This window comes from Ursus arctos, unplaced genomic scaffold (genome assembly GCF_023065955.2).
Source record: "Ursus arctos isolate Adak ecotype North America unplaced genomic scaffold, UrsArc2.0 scaffold_12, whole genome shotgun sequence".
In the NCBI taxonomy this organism is placed as follows: Eukaryota; Metazoa; Chordata; class Mammalia; order Carnivora; family Ursidae; genus Ursus; species Ursus arctos.
Window position 1 is genome coordinate 65,125,795 of NW_026622786.1, and position 20,390 is coordinate 65,146,184.

General features: G+C 37.0%; 1 protein-coding gene across 5 annotated transcripts in view; it reads left to right on the forward strand.

Moving 5' to 3' along the window:
- Positions 1-20,390, forward strand: part of FAF1 (Fas associated factor 1) — a 486,729-nt gene that overhangs the window by 76,301 nt on the left and 390,038 nt on the right. For all 5 annotated transcript variants that reach the window (XM_048220345.2, XM_048220346.2, XM_057310649.1 and 2 more), the window contains one exon: positions 2,738-2,806. In XM_048220345.2, the coding sequence (XP_048076302.1) occupies positions 2,738-2,806 (69 nt within the window). The remainder of the gene's footprint in view (positions 1-2,737; positions 2,807-20,390) is intronic.

The following is a 20,390-nucleotide window of genomic DNA, read 5'->3' on the forward strand; positions in this document are numbered from 1 at the left end:
AATGCCCTCTGCATAGCTGCTTTTCTGTACTAGGAGATTTTCAAGTTGATAAAATAAAGGAGAGAGCCTTGAGTCATTCCTTCAGGTAGCCCTGCACAGGTCACAGCAGACAAATACAAATTCATTGAGAACAGAGTCTGCTCTGCTCCCTCTAGAACCCGGGACCAGGGTTCGGTAGTTGGAATGTGGGCTAGTATATTCAAGACTGCCACAGAGCCAAGAGTGGGGAAAGGGAAATAAAAACATCGCAAAGCTTTCATACTGTTTTGAAGTACCTTTTTCATGTTTCAGCATTTGTTTGGTTGATGTAAACCTTTGACTAATTTCCAGAGTTCTGAGAAATTTGATTCTGACAGTTTTTGCTCCATTTTTAGATGTTTCTATGGAGGGGATAGGCTCTTGGAACTACCTCCTACATGTTTTTCTGAGGGAAAAAAGGATGATGTTATTGAAGAAGTATATTTTGCTGATGCTTTCTGATATTTGTTGCTGTTAGGCTGACAGTTACCCCCTATAGTTTTTCTCTCCTGTTCCTCCTGTGCAACTTCTGCCCTATCTTAACTCTTCTTAACTGTTTTTATTAGTATTTTAGAACCTTTGGATTATCCCTATTTTTTCATTCAGCTTAAAATAAAGATTGCATTTTTTAATGTCTTGTTTGCTTTGTTGCATTTTTATGGTATCCAGGAATCAAATTTTGTTCCCCTTTCTCCCCAGATTTCCCTCTTGGTGCTGGTAATCAACCCTTATTCCTACCCCAAGCCTCTGGTGATAATTAATATGTTTTCTGTTTTTATAGTTTCATCTTTTCTAAAATGTCATGTAGATGGAATTATACACTATGCATCCTTTTGAGCCTGGCTTTCACTTAGCATAATGCATTTGAGTATTTCTCCACATTGTTTTATCAGTAATTTGTTCATTTTTGTTGCTGAGTAGTTTTCTATTGTATGAATGTACAGTTGAAGGACATTTAGGGTGTCTTCTGTTTTCAGTGATTATTAATAAAGCTGTTGTAAACTTTCATTTTATAATTTCATGTGAACGTAAGTTTTAATTTCTTTTGGATAAGTAAGTACCTAGGAAGTGGGGTTACTGTATCATAACTTTCTAAGAAATTGCTAACCTGTTTTGTAAAGTGGCTATAATTTTGAGATCCATGTGTACATCACGCATATGTCAGTGTATGAGAGTGCTGGTTTTTCTGCATTGTTACCATCACTTGATATTGTTAGTGTTTTGGATTTTAGCACTCTAATGTATGGAAGTGAAATCTCTCTGTATTTGTTTTATATTTTCCTATTGACTAATGCTGTTGAGCATTTTTTCATGTATATTTGTGTATCTTCTTTGGGGAAGTTTCTGTTGAAATCTTTCCCTGTGTATTATTTTAATTGAGTTTTAAAAATGCTTCTTTATTGTGTTTATTAGTCCTTTGTTAGATGTGTTTTGAAGATATTTTCTCCCACTCTGTGGCTTGCCTTTTCATTCTCTTAACAGTGTCTTTTAAAGAGCAGTAGTTCTTAATTTTAAAGAAGTCTGTTTTATTAATTTTTTGGGTTTTGCTTTTGCTGTTGTAGCTAAAGCTCATGAAGATTTCTTCCTATGTTTTCAGTAGTAAAAATAGAACGAAAGTCATAAATGTAATTAAAAAGTTTAGTATCCATGTTAAAACAGTAAAAAGTGGTGAAGTTAATTTAAACATTGTTTTAATTAAGCCAACATTTTCAAAATGGTCATCTCAATACACATTCAATAGAAAATTATTATTACTGTATTTAAAGATTTTATTTTTAAGTAATCTCTGTATCCAATATGGGGCTTGAACTTATAACCATGAAATCAAGAGTTACATGCTCTACTGATTGAGCCAGCCAGGTGCCATGAAAAATTAATAATAAGTATTTACATTTTTAATTTTGTACTAAGTCCTACCTTCATGTGTATTTAACATACCACATCTTTAGTCAGTTGAGGTGCATTTCAAGGGCTCACTAGCCATGTACATCTAGTGGTTACCATAGCAGATAGCACAGATCTGCAAGTCTTAGAATTTTAGGTTTTACTTTAAATCTGTTATTTATTTTAAGTAAATTTTGTGTAAGGTATAAGGTGTAAGGTATGGATTGAAGTACTTTTTACATGGTTGTCTGTCAGAAACTTTTTTTTTTTTTTTTTTAAGTAGGTTCCACGCCCAGCGTGGAGCCCCATCAGAAAGTTTTTAATGAAAGTTGTTCTGGGCAGTTAGAAATCTCGATATCATTCTGGGTTCCAAAGCTCAACATTTAAACATACTTTCTTTTATTGTGTTAATTTATTGTCTTTTATTTCAGTACAATGTAAATTTATTTTGTAATTAACAATTTTCAAACCATATTTGTAAAATGCTCAGAAGTGTAAGGCATGAATAAAGTGGCTTTATTCATACACCTTTTTAAAACTGAAACAACACATTATGCTTTTTTTTATTTTATTTTATTTATTTATTCGACAGAGATAGAGACAGCCAGTGAGAGAGGGAACACAAGCAGGGGGAGTGGGAGAGGAAGAAGCAGGCTCCTATCGGAGGAGCCTGATGTGGGGCTCGATCCCATAACGCCAGGATCACGCCCTGAGCTAAAGGCAGACGCTTAACCACTGTGCCACCCAGGCGCCCCAACACATTATGCTTTTTATCTTTTTAAGATTAACCTCCCCATTGCCAAACTTGTATCTAAAATTCTTACTTTGCTTCCAGGCATGTACTGGCATTGAAAACATTGATGAAGCTATTACATTGCTTGAACAAAATAATTGGGACTTAGTGGTAAGTACTTCTATCTTTTTTTCTTTTTTTCTAGCTTTATTGAGATATAACTGATGTATAACATTGTGTAAATTTAAGGTGTATAATGTGATGATTTGATATACATACATATTGTGAAATGATCACCACAATAAGGTGAGTTAACCTCATATGGTTACTTTTTTTGTGTGTGATAAGACTCTCATTTGTGATTTTTATTTATTTGGGTCCTTTTTCTTTTTTTCTTTATATGTCTGGGTAGAGGTTTATCCATTTTATTGACCTTTTTCAAGAAACAGCTCCTGGTTTCATTGATCTGTTGTTTTTTTAGTTTCTACTTCATCTGTTTCTGCTTTAATCTTTATTTGTTTATGTCTGCTGGTGTTAGGTTTTCTTTGTTGGTCTTTTCCTAGCTTCTTTAGGTATAGGGTTATGTTGGTTATTTGAGATTCTTTCTTACTTCTTGAGGTAGGCCTGTATTGCTGTAAACTTCCCTCTTAGAAGCACTTTTGCTGCATCCCAAATGTTTTGAGTCATTGTGTTTTATTTTCCTGTGTTTCCATGTACTTTTTAATTTCTTATTTTATTTCCTGGTTGACCCATTCATTGTTTAGTAGTATGTTATTTAACCTCCATGTATTTGTGGTCTTTCCAGATTTCTCTTGTGGTTGACTTCTAGTTTCATAGTGTTGTGGTCAGAAAACATGTGTGGTATGACTTTGATCTTTTAAAATTTTGGGGGGCTTGTTTTGTGGCCTAATATGTGATTTATTCTGGAGAATGTTCCATGTGCACTTGAAAAGAATGTGTATTCTGTTTTAGGATTGAATGTTCTGAATATATCTGTTAAATCCCCTGGTCCTTTGTGTCATTAAAAGCTGTTGTTTCTTTGTTGATTTTCTGTTTAGATTGATGTAAGTGGGGTGTTAAAGTCCCCTACTGTTATTTTATTACTATTGATTAGTTCTTTTATGTTTGTTATTAACTCTTTTATGTATTTGGGTGCTCCCATGTTGGGTGCATAAATATTTATAATTGTTATATCTTCTTGTTGGATTGTTCTCTTTATTATCATATAGTGTCCTTCTTTGTCTCTTGTTATAGTCTTTGTTTTAAGCAAGTATTGCTTCTCTGGCTTTCTTTTAACATCCATTTGCATGATAAATGTTTCTCTATCCTCTCGTTTTAAATCTGCAGTTGTGGGGCGCCTGGGTAGCGCAGTCCTTGAGCGTCTGCCTTTGGCACAGGGTGTGATCCCGGTGTTCCGGGATCGAGTCCCACGTCGGGCTCCTCCGCTGGGAGCCTGCTTCTTCCTCTCCCACTCCCCTGCTGTGTTCCCTCTCTCGCTGGCTGTCTCTCTGTCACATAAATAATAAATAAAATCTTTAAAAAAAAATAAATAAATCTGCAGTTGTATTTTGGTCTGAAATGAGTCTCTTGTAGGCAACCTATAGATGGGTCTTTTTTTTTTTTAATCCATTCTGTCATCCTGTGTCTTTTGATTGGAGCGTTTAGTCCATTTGTTGAAAATAATTATTGATAGAAATGTATTTATTGCCTTTTTATTACTGGTATTGTGGTTGTCTGAAGATTTTCTCTGATCCTTGCTTACCTTCTTTTCTTTGTGGTTTGCTGGTTTTATTTAGTGATACATTTGAATTTCTTTCTCTTTATTCTTTGTGGATTAATAGTTTTTGATTTGTGATTACCATTAGGTTTGTATATAACATCTTGTGCATATAGCAGTCCGTATTATGTTGAAAGTCTTAGAAGTTTGAACCCATTCTTTAATCCTTTCCTCCTCATGTTTAGGCATGTGGCATCATATATTACATCCTTTTATATTGTGAGTTCCTTGACTGGCTTTTTACAGAAATATTCATTTTTACTACTTTTGTGTTTCCTACCTTCATGTTGCCATCTTTTTTGTCTTCCCTTTCCACTTAGAGTCCCCTTTAATATTTCTTGCAGGGCTGGTTTAGTGGTCATGAATTCCTTTAGTTTTTGTTTGTCTGGGAAACTCTTTATCTCTCTTTCTATTATGATTGATAGTCTTGCTGTATAGAGTATTCTTGGCTGCAGGTTTTTCCCGTTCATAAGTATATCATGCCACTCCTTTCTGACATGGAAAGTTTCTGCTGAAAAACCCACTGACAGCTTTATGGGGTTTCCTTTGTATGTAACTGCCTTCTTTTGTCTTATTGCATTTAATATTTTTCTTTATCAGTATATTTTGCCAGTTTAATTACAATATGTCTTGTGGGTCTGCTTTTGTAGATTTTGATGGGGGTTCTCTGTACTTCCTGGATCTGGATATGTTCCCTTCCCCAGATTAGGGAAGTTTTCAGCTATTTTTTCTTCAAACAAATTCTCTGCCCCCTTTTTTTTCTATCTTCTTCTGGGACTCCTTTAATCTGAACATTATTAGATTTGATGGAGTCACTGAATTCCCTTAGTGTGTTCTTGTTTTGCATAATTCTCTTTTTTCTTTTGTTCAGCTTGTTTTCTTTTGTTCAGCTTGATTACTTTCCGTTACTCTGTCTTCTAGGTCATTAATTAGTTCCTCTGCTTTTTTCGGCCTCTTTTTCATTCTATCAATTGTGTTTCTCATTTCATTTATTGAGCCCTTTATCTCTGCTATGTTATTCCTTATCTTTGTGTTAATTGTCTCACTGATGTCTACCACTTTTTTCTCAAGTCCAGTGACTATCCTTATGCTCATTGCTTTAAATTCTCCATCAATCATGTTACTTATATCTGTTTCGCTTAGATCTCCAGCTGTGGCCTTGTCCTATTCTTTCATTTAGGGCAAATTACTCTGTCTTCTCATTTTGTCTAAGTTTCTGTGTCTGTTTCCGTGTGTTAGGAAAGTCATTGATATCTCCTGTCCTTGAGGGTAATGGCTTCATGGAGAAGCCCTCTAGTGCCCTACAGTGTAATCTCTCCTGTTGCCCAGCTCGTGGTGTCTCTGGAAATGTCTCCATGGGTGCTGTGCGTGCTCTACTGTTTTGTCCAAACCACTGTATCCTTCAGGCCAGTTGTCTGCAGAGGTTCTCTTTTCCTGTTGTGGGCAGTGTTTGGTCCATGGCCTGAATGTGGCATGTTTTAACTAGGTGTGCTCTGGTCTGCTTGTGAAATGAGACCTGTCATTGCTGCCACTGGATCCAAGGCCTTGCAGAACGCCTGGGTCTGGAGTCATGGTGTTGGCAGTGGTTTGGGTGGGTGTTCTTGGGGAGGGGCCTACCCCCTTGGGACCGAGGCAAGTGTGATTGGAAAGCATGGTTCTTCTGGGATGTGCGAGGCAGGGCTTGGTTTAAGCAAGTTAGGTAGCAAGTATCAGCACTGTGCTGCTTCCTGTAGGTGGCCCTGTGTTCATGCTGAGGCTTGGGGAAGGGAAATGCCACCTGCCAGTTCCTTTGTTTCTGGAGGGGTCTCTCTGTCAATGCTGCCTCTCTGGGACATGCTCCGAGATGAGTGTATAGCTGGTTTACCGTGTGCCTCAAGTTCTCTTCAGAATGCTGTCTCCACGCTGTATGTCCATGGGCTATTTGTCCTCCTTTCTATTCAGGAGCAGCCACAATGTCCTCTGAGCTCTCCCAGATCAGAGTATGTTGACCTTTAACTCTGGGCTTTAAGCCCTGCTGCTTGTAAGAACTCCTGAAATTTGGGCCCTGTTGCTTTCCCAGCCAATTGCTGTGGCCTGTTCATTTTCCCATGTGCTGTCCTGTGTGCTAGTCCTCACCCTTCTCTGCACTGCAGTGGCCGTGATCAGTTTGTGTCCCAACCTATGTCTCTGCACTTTGTACCTTCTTCAGTGTGGCCTCTTTTCTTCCTTTAGTTGTGGAGTTTGTTCTGCCAGTCTTCAGGTTGATTTCTGGTGTATTTTGGGTGATTTGATGGTTACTTAGTTGTATTTGTGGGACCAGGTGAGCCTGGGGTCCTCCTACTCTGCTGCCATCCTCCTAATCCATTGTGCTGTATTTTTATTAAAGTCCATGATTTCTGTGTGGAGGTAGGAAGTGTGAGGAAATTATTCAGAATAATGTCCCAGATTTCTTGTTTTTTTGTTTTTTTTTTTGTTTTTGTTTTTTTTTTTTTGGCAATAGCAAGTGCATTACTTTATTTAGTTTGTGTATTTTTAGGGTATCCTTTGGGGAGGCTGATGCAAATTGTTGCTTTAGAGTAAAAATCCCACCAAGCCACTCTTGCATGGTATTGATGAAAGGAGTATGGGATGGAGTTAAGTGAGATTGTGGGTGTGGAATAGGGGGCTGCAAGTCTTTCATCTGAAAATTACCATTTGGGGGTAATGTAAATTCTTTCCTAATGTCCTTTCTGTTGGTCCATGTTCGTTAGCTTTGAAGGGTAAAACATCAGTTGGTTCTGCATATTTTCTCAATCCAGTATATTTAGAATATTGCAAAGGACAATTTTTCCAGATAGTGTTAAAGAATTGAATGGTAGAAGTACCCTTCAACTATTTCTGAGTTAACTCGATTTTGGAAAATATTGTAATAGCACTTGGGTTGAAAGCACTGGTGTTAAATTTCTGCAGAAGTGTAATTTCACCCTTTAATGGGCCCAAGCAAAAGCATCAGGCTATCTCTCACAACCTTAAAGTTTGGGTTTCTTTTGAAGTAAATGTCCTAGCTGGCTTTTTTCTGTAATTAATCATTTGTATCCATAGTAAAAATTTGCTGTGCTGTGTAACTATCTTGCACTGTACATTTTCTCATTTTCCTGTTTTTATATAACACTTACTTTATCTTGTTGTTTTTAAAAAATGAAACCTGAACATGTTGAATAACTCATTATTCAAAATTTTCATTAGGTTCATGGAACTTTTTATATGGTGTTTTATATATTTTGCCTGTGCATTGTATTTTGTCTTTCTAAATTATGATTATCACTGCTCTATATCTTATGGACCTTATGGAACAGTTTGCATAATTTGAATTTTAAACCTCAGGTATGTCTATATTTTAAATTTCCTATATGTATCAGTTCGACCTCTCCTCCTCTGTTTTTGTGCCTATTTTGCTAGAGAAGTTTAGAGGAATTTGAGTTAGGTACCACAATCTGGGATTATGATGATTTTAAGTAAACTCAAGAACAAAAACTCATAATGTCAGTACTGAGTGCTTATGGTGTATCAGATTTATGCTAGATACAGTGGGAGCTTAAAAAAATTAACAGTATATGGTATCTGATTTTGAGAAGTATACTGAAAAATTAATAAGTCATATGGTCTTTTAGACATGTATGTTATTCTCAGAAATAGTAATAACTTCCTGAAAAGTAATGATTTCGTGTATTTTAGCTATTTCACAGATTTAGACACACAAGTAAAAAATATTCTATATGGAAATATAGCTGAGTCTCAGGAATTTTAGTCGTTAGTCACTTAACTCTGATCCTGTACCTTATTTTCATTATATAGCTATTGACAAACCAGTGCTTCCAAACTCTGTTTTAAGTACTCCCTAGTTGACTGTATTTATTTTGGGGTAACTGTAGGTTGGGTTATATCTGCTAAAATTCTAAAAGCAAACTAACATGAACTTCTATTGGGAAGTATCTCAGGCTACTGTTTTACTTGAAATGAAGAGTACGTGTACTCTGCCTTCCTCCATCCACCTCAGTCTTTGAGTTTTCACCTTGTCCTACACTTACATTTAAGAGAGGATTAATGTTGTTATAGTTGATTCCTTCCTTGCAGATGAATATTTTCAGTGTATATACAGAAAGATGAATATGTAAGGAAGAGTTATTGCCAATGAAGTGGAATCTTTGACCAAGGGATTGCCTTCTTACGTGGAAGCATGCTGTGTGATCCCTATAAATTCTAATCTAGGCTCCAGAATTAACCCACTGTTCCTTTTTATGTTTTCAGTATAGAAGAATTTGTGCCAGTGGAAAATAGAAATCTATACAGTTTGCGTTAATTTTGAGTAATCAAAATGTGAGGCAGGTAACTATAGTGAAAATCCATTGCATTCATCTTGAATCAGGAGCCCTGGCTTTTCAAATCTCCTGTCATTATTTTATTGAGTGTAGCCTAGACTGAGTTACTTCTTTCTGAACTTCTAAACTTCTATATATAAGATAAGCTGTTTTAAGTAAATTATAGCCAAGATCTCTAGATACATGAATATTTATGAAGAATTGATTTATGTCCTAATTCCTATTGAGATTCTATAAAAATCAGTCAACTGTGAGTAGTAATATAAGCAAACACTTTAGTAGAATTTCATGTGTTTGAAATACTTGTACACATACCATTTTGTTTGATCTTTTAAACAACTTTATGATGTAGATAATGGCAAGACAAGATGCATGCCAGTTGCTTCACAGGTCTGTATATATGAAACTCCTTCAATAAAATTTCTAATAAGCTCTAGGAGACCCAGGGAAAGATATTTGGCATATACTTGATAACCCGGTGCTAAGTGAAATAAAGTAAAAGTAAACTTTAACCTAGTCATACTGCATTTTAAGTACTCTATGCTCTTAGGAAATGATTTTTGAACTTTGCACTCTAGTTCTGCCTTAGTTTTCTGCCTGTGCTGACATAGCTGTTTTGCTCAAGAAAGACTCTATTCAGTGTGCTTGTGTTTATCTTTAACTATTTGTTTCAACTTAAGGCAAAAATGAAACAAATCAGCCTGTTTTTGGATCATTACTGAATTACTAGTCCTCGGTGATAGATTTGTATTAATAAACACTGAAGAGTCAAATGCAAGGAAAATTACCATGCACATAATTTGTCTCATTTTAAGATTCATTGAGGTGCCTTGAGATATTTCCATTCTACCAATTTTTACTTTTGAAGAAATGTATCTTAGTAATTATCCTAAAATTCCTTAGAAAAATTTCTTCTATCCTACTCAGGATGTGGTTATAGAGTTCCTTGAGTGTGCACTGCTTTTCTATTTTATACAGTGTATGAACACCTGCAGTTTTATGAATGAACTAGTTTAGCCAGTGATATAATGAGTCACTGTTGTCATGAGAAAGCAGCCAAGCATTGAGTGCTGCCCTTCATCAGTGGCCATTAGACACTGGCTTATATTTGCACAGATCCTTGCTATGACAAAAGAGAAGTTGTTGTGAAGGAATATCTCATTTTATCAATTTCTCCTCCTTTGCTATAGCCTTCTTTGTTTTTCTTCTTTTTCAGGGACTATAAAGCCATTGTTCTACAGAGCTTTTCAGTTTGTCAGTTTGTAATTCGTCTACCATCCCATGCCTACTGTCTGTCCTTTTATTGAGGGTGTACTTTGTGCTAGGCATGTCAGGCGGTTTACCTACATTATTTCATTTAATCTTCACAGCAGTACTGAAAGGTGGATAGGTAGGTATTTGCTTTATTTTGTAAATGAGAAACTGAGGCCCTATAAAGTTAAGTAAACTGTCCATGCCTATGCATCTATCTGATAAGGAGTAAAGCTGTGATTTTGAACCCTTGTCTATCATTCCATAAAAATGTTCATACCTTTAAAGTCATGGTTCATGGTTATTAGATTTTCCATACCCAGTTTATTTATCTTCCCTTTACTCCTATATTTTTCTTTCTACCACTCATAACTAATTTCATATCATCAAGTGAAAGAACTTTACTGTAGTTACCTACTGGTACTTTAAATATGTTTATGCGTTGTTTTCAAGTAGATTCCGAGATTCTAGAAGAAAGGGATTGTGTTCTTATTAATTTTGTCTTGGCACCTGATACTTGTTTAATTAATGCATATTTGACCGATTGCTTTTATTAGTAGTACACTTAAATTTTTAAGTCTATTCTCCATCTCCATCATTTGCATATTTGAAAAGTCCTTGCTGTTAAGACTTCCAACTCTTACTGCAATTACTGTTCCTTATCTGGCATAATGAAGTTTGAGGAAAGAGGGAGGAAAACCCAGATACCCAAGGAATATCATTGGGCTGATTTCATTATCTCACTAATAATGTTCTTCTCCTTTTGTAGCTTTTTGAGTAATATGTTTCACAAACAAATTGTTTCAATTTTTTTCCCTTCTGTTTATTTCTGGTTGTGCTAATCTTACTGAGCTATCATAGAGAAAGCTCCTTACATGACCTAATCTATTTGAAGTTTTTCATCAGTTCTACATCTCAAGAGAGAACTTAAGTTCAGTGAAAGGCTACTGCTATTTAGGGGCGCCTAGGTGGCTCAGTCGGGTAAGCATCTGTCTTCGGCTCAGGTCATATCTCAGGGTCTTGGGATCAAGCCCAGCATCCCGCTCCCTGCTCAGCTTCTCCCTCTCCTTGTACCTGTCCCCCTGCTCATGTGTGTGTGCTCTCTCTCACTCTCTCTCTCAAATAAATAAATAAAATTTAAAAAAGACTACTGCTATTTAAAGTGTGATTAAGTGGATACGAAAGAATTGTTTTCTAGGGATGCCTGTGGGGGGGCTCAGTTTGTTAAGCATCTGCCTTTGTTCAGCTCAGGTCGTGATCCCTCGGTCCTGGGATCCAATATGGTGTAGGGCTCTTTGCTCAGTGGGGAACCAGCTTCTCCTTCTGCCTGCCACTCCCCCTGCTTGTGCTCTCTCTGCCAAATAAATAAATAAAATCTTTAAAAAAAAATTGTTTTCTACCTTTCAGAGGCAACTTACGTTTTTACAAACATGAAATTCTCAGTTTACTAACCTCACAGTGGTTCACATTACCAAAACAAAACTGTTTGAGGTCTGCATTTTTACCCCTGACTGCAACTTGACTTTCTGCTTATTTTTTCATTGCATTTTGCTCCATGTTGTGTTACTTTTCCTTTAAAGCTAGTTCTAGAGTTTCTTCCTTGCATGAACCAAATATCTCTTTTATAAAACCTGTGGTAGGTAAAAGTTTAGAGACTTTAAGACCTAGTAAAAAATTGGTGTGCTAATTTGACGGTTAGTTGATAATGTGCCCATTGTTAAATGAAATTTGAAACTGCGGCTAATATTTATTGTCTTTTGATTTCTAGTATTCTTGTCTAACCTGTGTTTCAGAACACACCGTTAAACTATTTAACTGAAATCATGAGGAGTCAGCTCACTGTGGTGAAACTCAGCTAAAAGCTTCGTGTTAATTCTGAAAGAGGTAGTATATGCTACTTAAAGCTTGAACATTTAAAAGAAAATAAAATTTTCTGTGGTTTTGTTTTTAAAATCATTCAGTTCAATTGGATGCACTTTGATCTTGATATTTATAAAGCTTGCTAACCTACAGGTTAGCTTGATTTTAAAAATGGGTTTATTTTCCCCAAGTTGTCTTGCTATATGATACTTAACTGATTTATTTCTGTTACTGGAATTGGTTTAAACAAAATATCATTGCAGCAAAGTCAGTGGTTAGCATACCTGTAAATGTGATGACTTGCAGTTCTTCTTGCTGGTTTCAAGGATCAGTGGACATAAATCAGTGTATGCTTAGAAAAGAAAGAGTAATATGGCAGTTAAAATTCCTGTTTTCATAATTCTTTATACTGACAGTTTTTAAAAATTTTGCTGCTTAATGATAATACAATTTCTTAACAATTTTAGTTATACTTCTATATTTAAGTAAGAGGTGGTTAAAGTGTTCACGTAGAACTTTATATTTTCTATTATCTCCCTAGGTTGTCACTTTCATTCTCTTATTTTTTTTAATTAAAAAAAAATTTTTTTTGCAATAAGAATGCTTAGCATCTACTCTCAGCAACTTCATTTTCTTTTAATCTATTTTTGTATTTTGTTGTTTGTTTTGTATTTTGTATAACTTGGTGTTTTAGTAATTTTTTATATTTTTGGTGTACTCATCTAATACTTCTTCCTCTCTTGTGCATGGATTTCTCTCCAACATACACTGGTTCTGTGTCTTAAAAACACAGTTCCATAGGTCTTCAGATACAAAGGTATTCTAAGATAAACTATGTTTTATCTACATCCAATTTAGTTACAGGAAACTGAGCAGTGGGGTTGTTCTTTGAATACCTCTGTTACAGAATTTGGGCCATGTTTTCAGAGCTTAATGTTGAAAGCCCTGTACCATTTAACCTTGTGTATTCATTATGAATGAGCTTCCATAACTCTAGAGCATGTATGACTTCATACAGCCAAATTAGCCTATAATCTCAAACATGCCATTGTATTCTTATTGCCAAGTTTGTGCTTTCTCTTTTCCTAGTTGATCATTCAGATTTTATCCTTCGTTTAAAGCTCACTTCAACTCTAATCCTATTTCCTAGCAGCTTCTTCTCTCAGTGGGAACGCTTGTCTCTGAAGCTTTGTATCCATTATTGTGGTACTACTACTCTTTTAATACTTGGCCTTTGCTCCATTTTTCTTCTTCCCTTCACCCCAACATGTGGGCATACACACGCACACATTTAAAGAGAATGTGTAATATTTTTTTTAATGTTTTTTTTATTTTATTATGTTAGTCACCATACAGTACATCCCTGGTTTCTGGTGTAAAGTTCAGTGATTCATTAGTTGCGTATAACACCCAGTGCACCATGCAATACGTGCCCTCCTTACTACCGAACACCAGTCTATCCCATTCCCCCACCCCCCTCCCCTCTGAAGCCCTCAGTTTCTCAGAGTCCATAGTCTCTCATGCTTCATTCCCCCTTCTGATTACCCCCCTTTCTTTATTCCTTTCTTCCCCTACTGATCTTCCTACTTCTTATGTTCCATAGATGAGAGAAATCATATGATAGTTGTCTTTCTCTGCTTGACTTATTTCACTTAGCATTATCTCCAGCAGTGCCGTCCATGTTGCCGCAAATGTTGAGAACTCGTTCTTTCTGATAGCTGAGTAATATTCCATTGTATATATGGACCACAACTTCTTAATCCATTCATCTGTTGAAGGGCATCTCGGTTCCTTCCACGATTTGGCTATTGTGGACAATGCTGCTATGAACATTGGGGTGCATATGGCCCTTCTCTTCACTACGTCTGTATCTTTGGGGTAAATACCCAGTAGTGCAATGGCTGGGTCATAGGGTAGCTCAATTTTTAACTTTTTAAGGGACCTCCACACTGTTTTCCAGAGTGGCTGCACCAACTTGCATTCCCACCAACAATGTAGGAGGGATCCCCTTTCTCCACATCCTCTCCAGCAATTGTTATTTCTTGCCTTGTCAATTTTTGCCATTCTAACTGGAGTAAGGTGGTATCTTAGTGTGGCTTTGATTTGAATTTCCCTGATGGCTAGTGATTTTGAACATTTTTTTCATGTGTCTGTTAGCCATTTGTATGTCGTCATTGGAAAAGTGTCTGTTCATACCATCTGCCCATTTTATGATTTGTTTATTTGTTTCCCGTGTATTGAGTTTGAGAAGTTCTTTGTAGATCTTGGATACCAGTCTTTTATCTGTAGCATCATTTGCAAATATCTTCTCCCATTCCTTGGGCTGCCTCTTAGTTTTTTTGACTGTTTCCTTGGCCGTGCAGAAGCTTTTTATCTTTTTTTTTTTTAAGATTTTATCCATTTATTTGACAGAGACAGACAGCCAGTGAGAGAGGGAACACAAGCAGGGGGAGTGGGAGAGGAAGAAGCAGGCTCCTAGCAGAGGAGCCCAATGTGGGTTCGATCCCAGAACGCTGGGATTACGTACGCCCTGAGCCGAAGGCAGACGCTTAACGACTGCACCACCCAGGCGCCCAGAAGCTTTTTATCTTGACGAAGTCCCGCAAGTTCATTTTATCTTTTGTTTCTCTTGCCTTTGGAGATGTGTCATGAAAAAGGTTGCTTTGGCCGATGTTGTAGAGGTTGCTGCCTACGTTCTCCTCTAGGATTTTGATGGATTCCTGTCTCACATCGAGGTCTTTCATCCATTTGGAGTTTATCTTTGTGTATGGTGTGAGAGAGTGGTCAAGTCTCATTCTTTTGCATATAGCTGTCCCAATTTTCCCAGCACCATTTATTGAAGAGACTGTCTTTTTTCCACCGGATGTTTTTTCCTGCTTTATCAAATATTAGTTGCCCAAAGAGCCGAGGGTCCATTTCTGGGTTCTCTATTCTGTTCTATTGGTCTTTGTGTCTGTTTTTGTGCCATTACCATGCTGTCTTTGTGATCGCAGCTTTGTAGTACAGCTCGAAATCCAGCATTGTGGTGCCCCTAGCTTCGTTTTTCCTTTTCAACAGTTCCTTGGCGATTCGGGGCCTTTTCTGGTTCCATACAAATTGAAGGACTATTTGTTCCAGTTCTTTGAAAAATGTCATCGGTATTCTGATTGGGATAGCATTGAAAGTGTAGATTGCTCTGGGTAGCATGGACGTTTTAACTATGTTAATTCTTCCGATCCATGAGCATGGAATATGTTGCCATCTTTTTGTGTCTTCCTCAATGTCTTTCAAGAGTGATTTATAGTTTCTAGAATATAGGTCCTTTACGTCTCTGGTTAAGTTAACTCCAAGGTAACGTATGGTTTTTGGTGCTATTGTAAATGGGATGGATTCCCTAATTTCTCTTTCTTCAGTCTCATTATTCGTGTATAGAAATGCAACTGATTTCTGAGCATTGATTTTGTATCCCGCCACATTACTGAATTGCTCTATAACTTCTAATGGTTTGGGAGTGGATTCTTTTGGGTTTTCCATATAAAGTATCATGTCATCTGGGAAGAGAGAGAGTTTGACTTCTTCTTTGCCGATTTGGATACCTTTTATCCCTTTTTGTTGTCTGACTGCTGTTGCAAGGACTTCTAGTGCTATGTTGAATAATAATGGCGAGAGTGGGCATCCTTGTCGTGTTCCTGATCTTAAGGGAAAGGCTTCCAGCTTTTCCCCATTGAGAATGATATTTGCTGTAGGCTTTTCATAGATGGTTTTTATGAGATTGAGGCTTGTACCCTCTATCCCTACACTCTGAAGGGTTTTAATCAGGAAAGGATGCTGTATTTTGTCAAATGCTTTTTCTGCATCAATTGAGAGGATCATATGGTTCCTGAGTCTTGTCTTGGTGATATGATGTATCACGCTGATCGATTTGCGAATGTTGAACCACGCTTGCATCCCAGGGATGAATCCCACTTGATCATGATGGATAATCCTTTTAATGTACTATTGGATTCTATTAGCCAGGATCTTGTTGAGGATTTTGGCGTCCATATTCATTAGGGAAATCGGTCTGTAATTCTTTTGGATGGGGTCTTTGCCTGGTTTGGGGATCAGGGTAATACTGGCCTCATAGAATGAGTTTGGTAGCTTTCCTTCTGTTTCTATTTTTTGAAATAGCTTTAGGAGAATAGGTATTACTTCTTCTTTGAATGTTTGGTAGAATTCCCCAGAAAACCGTCCGGGCCTGGAGTCTTGTTTTTTGGAATGTTGTTTTTCACTGACTCAATCTCTTCATAATTAATTGGCCTGTTTAAGAAATCAATATCTTCCTGTTTCAGCCTTGGTAGTTTATAGGTTTCCAGGAAGGATTCCATCTCTTCCAGATTGCTTAATTTATTGGCATAAAGCTGTTGATAAAAGTTTCTAATAATCCTTCCAATTTCATTGGCGTTGGTTGTGACCTCTCCTTTTTCATTCATAATTTTATTAATTTGGGTCCTTTCTCTATTCTTTTGGATAAGTCTTGCCAGTGGTCTGTCAATTTTATTGATTCTCTCAATGAACCAGCTTCTAGTTCTGTTGATCTGCTCTACTGTACTCCTGGTTTCTAATTCATTGATTTCTGCTCTAATCTTGGTCAACTGCTTCCTCGTGCGTGGATTAGGTCTGTCCCTCTGTCGCTATTCCAGCTTCTTGAGGTGAGAATATAAAAACTGCATTTTAGATTTTTCTGTTCTTTTGAGTGAGGCTTGGATGGCTATGTATTTCACCCTTAGGACTGCCTTTGCAGTATCCCATAGGTTTTGGACCGTTGTGTTTTTATTCTTGTTGGTCTCCATAAATTGTTTAAATTGATTTTTGATTTCCTGGTTTATCGAGTCATTCCTGAGCAGGATGGTTCTTAGTCTCCAAGTGTTTGAGTTTCTTCTGAATTTTTCCTTGTGGTTGAGTTCCAATTTCAGAGTGTTGTGGTCTGAGAATATGCAGGGAATAATTTCAGTCTTTTGGTATCGGTTGAGACCTGTTTTGTGTCCCAGAGCATGGTTTATTCTTGAGAATGTTCCATGGGCATAAGAATAGAATGAGTATTCTTTGGTTCTGGGGTGTAGTGCTCTATATATATCTATGAGGTCCAACTCGTCGAGTATGGCATTCAAAGCTCTTGTTTCTTTGCTGATTTCTTGCTTAGGTCATCTGTCTATTGCTGATAGTGGAGTGTTGAGGTCTCCTACTATTAGTGTATTTTTATCTATATGTCTCTTTATTGTGGTTAAGAGTTGGCTTGTGTATCTTGCTGCTCTCCTGTTGGGGGAATATATATTTATAATTGTCATAGCCACTTGTTGGATACATCCTCCAAGAATAATATAGTGCCCTTCTGTGTCTCTAACTATAGTCTTTAGTTTAAAACCCAGTTTGTCTGATATGAGAATTGCTACCCCAGCTTTTCTTTTGAGGTTCACTGGCATGAAAGATGGTACTCCATCCCTTTACTTTCAGTCTGAATGTATCTTTGGGTTCAAAATGAGTCTCTTGTAGACAGCAAATGGATGGGTCATGTCTTTTTATCCAATCTGCAACCCTGTGGCGTTCTATGGGAGCATTTAGGCCATTTACATTGAGACTGATTATTGAGAGATATGATTTTAATGATGCCATGATGCCAGTAAAGTCTTTGTTTCTATCGATTGTGACTTTCTGTTCTGTATCACTCTTGGGGCCTTTTTACCTTTATAGAACCCCCCCTTAATATCTCCTGTAGGGCTGGTTTCATGGTTACGAAATTGGTCAATGACTGGTGATTTTGGGAGGTCTTTATTTCTCTATCAATTCTGAATGACAGCCTTGCTGGATAAAGGATCCTTGGCTGCATGTTTTTCTCTGAAAGAGCTTTAAAAATGCCCCCACAACCCTTTCTCTCATTGCAGGTCTGTGTAGACAGGTCTGATGTAATTCTGATACCTTTGCCTTGGTACGTGAGAAATTTCTTTGCCCTGGCCGCATTCAATACTGTATCCTTGGATGTAATATTTGCGAAATACACTATGACGTGACATGGTGTAGGTTTGTCGTGGTTGAGCTTGGGAGGGGTCCTCTCTGCCTCTTGGACACGAGTGTTTGTTTACCTTGCTAGATGAAGGAAGTTTTCAGCTACAATTTGTTCAAATATCTCTTCTCGACCTCTGTTTTTCTCCACCCCCTTAGGGATGCCGATGATTCTGGCATTGGAACGTTTCATTGAGTCAGTAATCTCCCGTAACCTACATTCTTGCGTGTGGATTTTTTTAAGTCCAGATTCTATTTCAGCTTTGTCTTCTCCTAACCCATCCTCCCATTCGCTGATACGTTCTTCTGCCTCATTCACCCTGGCCGTCAGAGCCTCTAGTTTAGACTGCGTTTGGCTCATAGAATTTTTAATTTCTGTCAGATTCGCTCTCATTTCCACCTTTAGGGATTCTATATTCTCATTAACATTTTCGTTAATACTTGTTTCAAGTCTTCACATCATCTTGACCACTGTTACTCTGAATTCCATTTCTGATAATGTGGTGATATCCATATCCATTAGTTCTTTGGCAGAGGCCACAGACTCATTGTCTTTTCTTTGCTGGGGGGGATTTCTCCTTCTCATCAGAGCATGTGTAATATTGTTAAAAGAATTAATAAAAGACTTTCATCTAGGGGCGCCTGGATGGCTCAATTGGTTAAACGTCTGCCTTTGGCTCAGGTCAGGATCTCAGGGTCTGGGATCCAGCCCCACATCGGGCTCTCTGCTCAGCGGGGAGCCTGCTTCTCTCTCTGCCTGCCACTCCCCCGCTTGTGCGTGTGCACTCTCTCTCAGTGTCAAATGAGTAGTAAAATCTTTTAAAAAATGACTTTCAACTAGAGTGTATAAGGAAGGACTTTATGGGTAAGTGTGTATGTTGATTCATAGATACAGCTAGAAAAATGCATTATGTCATACCTTTAATAAATCTACAGCTAGCAGCTGTGTAGAAGATATCTTTGAAGATAATTGAGTAGTCCTAATGTATTGCTGCATTATTGCTAACATGTTGGCACTTTTTTCTTTACAACCACTTTGTTACCTTTTTCTAAATGTCAAATTGAGGTATGGTTCTAGAGACCAGGAGTCTCTCTATAGCCAGAGGTCTGTATTTTAGGGATATGGCAAGTCTAATAGTACTCTCATAAATTCTAGGCTTGAATTTTGGTTGTTTTTTTTTGTTGTTGTTGTTCTTAGTAATTGATTTAATGCATAGAGGATGATTATTTTTAAAACATATAATGACTGATAATAGCTGATAATTAGAACATGAGGTTATTTAAAAATGTTAAGGAATTATAGAAGAGTTGCAAAATAGTTCAGGGTTCTTGATACCCTTTATCAAACTTCTGTTAACATTGACATCCTTCATAACCACAGTGCAGTTGGTAGCTGTTGGTACAACTGGCACAGTACTACTGGTACAGTAGTATAATACTATTATACTATTGGTACAATATTGTTAACTAATCTATGGACTTTATTTGAATATCACTAGATATTGTACTAATGTACTTTTTTGATTCAGGATCCAATCTAAGATCCCCAGTGCATTTACTTTTTGTGTTTCTGTAGCCTTCTCCTATCTGTGACAATTCCTCAGTTCTTTGTTTCATGACCATGACACTTTTGGAGAGTACTGATCAGGTATTTTGTAGCATATTCCTGAGTTTGGATTTCTCTGATGTTTTCTCATAATACACTGAACATGTATGCATTCTTGGAATGAATATCACAGATATGATCTTGTGCCTTTCTCAGTGTACCAGGAGGCGCATGAGGTCAATATGTCTTACTACTGGTGTTGTTAACTTTGACACTTCGTTAAGGTGATGTCTTCCAGGTTTCTTCACTGTGGTTACTATTTTCCTCTTTGTAATTAGTAAATATCTTGTGTGGAGATATCCTGAGACTACAGAAATATATATATATATATTTAAGATTTTATTTATTTATTTGACAGAGAGAGAGACAGCGAGAGAGGAAACACAAGGCAGGGGGAATGGGAGAGGAAGAAGCAGGCTTCCTCCTGAGCAGGAGCCTGATGCAGGGCTCGATCCCAGGACCCTGGAATCATGACCTGAGCCAAAGGCAGATGCTTAACGACTGAGCCATCCAGGCACCCCAGACTATAGAAATATTTTGTTAAAGTTTTTCCTGCTAATTTTATCTCTTCTATTGATTTGTCATTATACTTCTTATGAAATTATTTTTAGTAGTTGTCCTAGGTTTTACAAAATAATCTTTAAACAATCAGAATCTACATTTAAATAATAATATACTGCTTCATGTGAAGTGTGATGGCCCTACAGCATTGTATTTCTAATTCTTCTCTCCCATTTTTTGTATTGTTATTGTCATGTTATTTTAGTTTTGCGAATGCTATAAACATAATATGTTGTGACAGTTTTTGCTTCAGGCAGTCATTTTTCTTTTAGAGCAATAAAATGTAAAGAGAAAATAATTTTTTTTAACTTAATATTTGTTTCCTTTCTTTGTGTAGATTTGTTT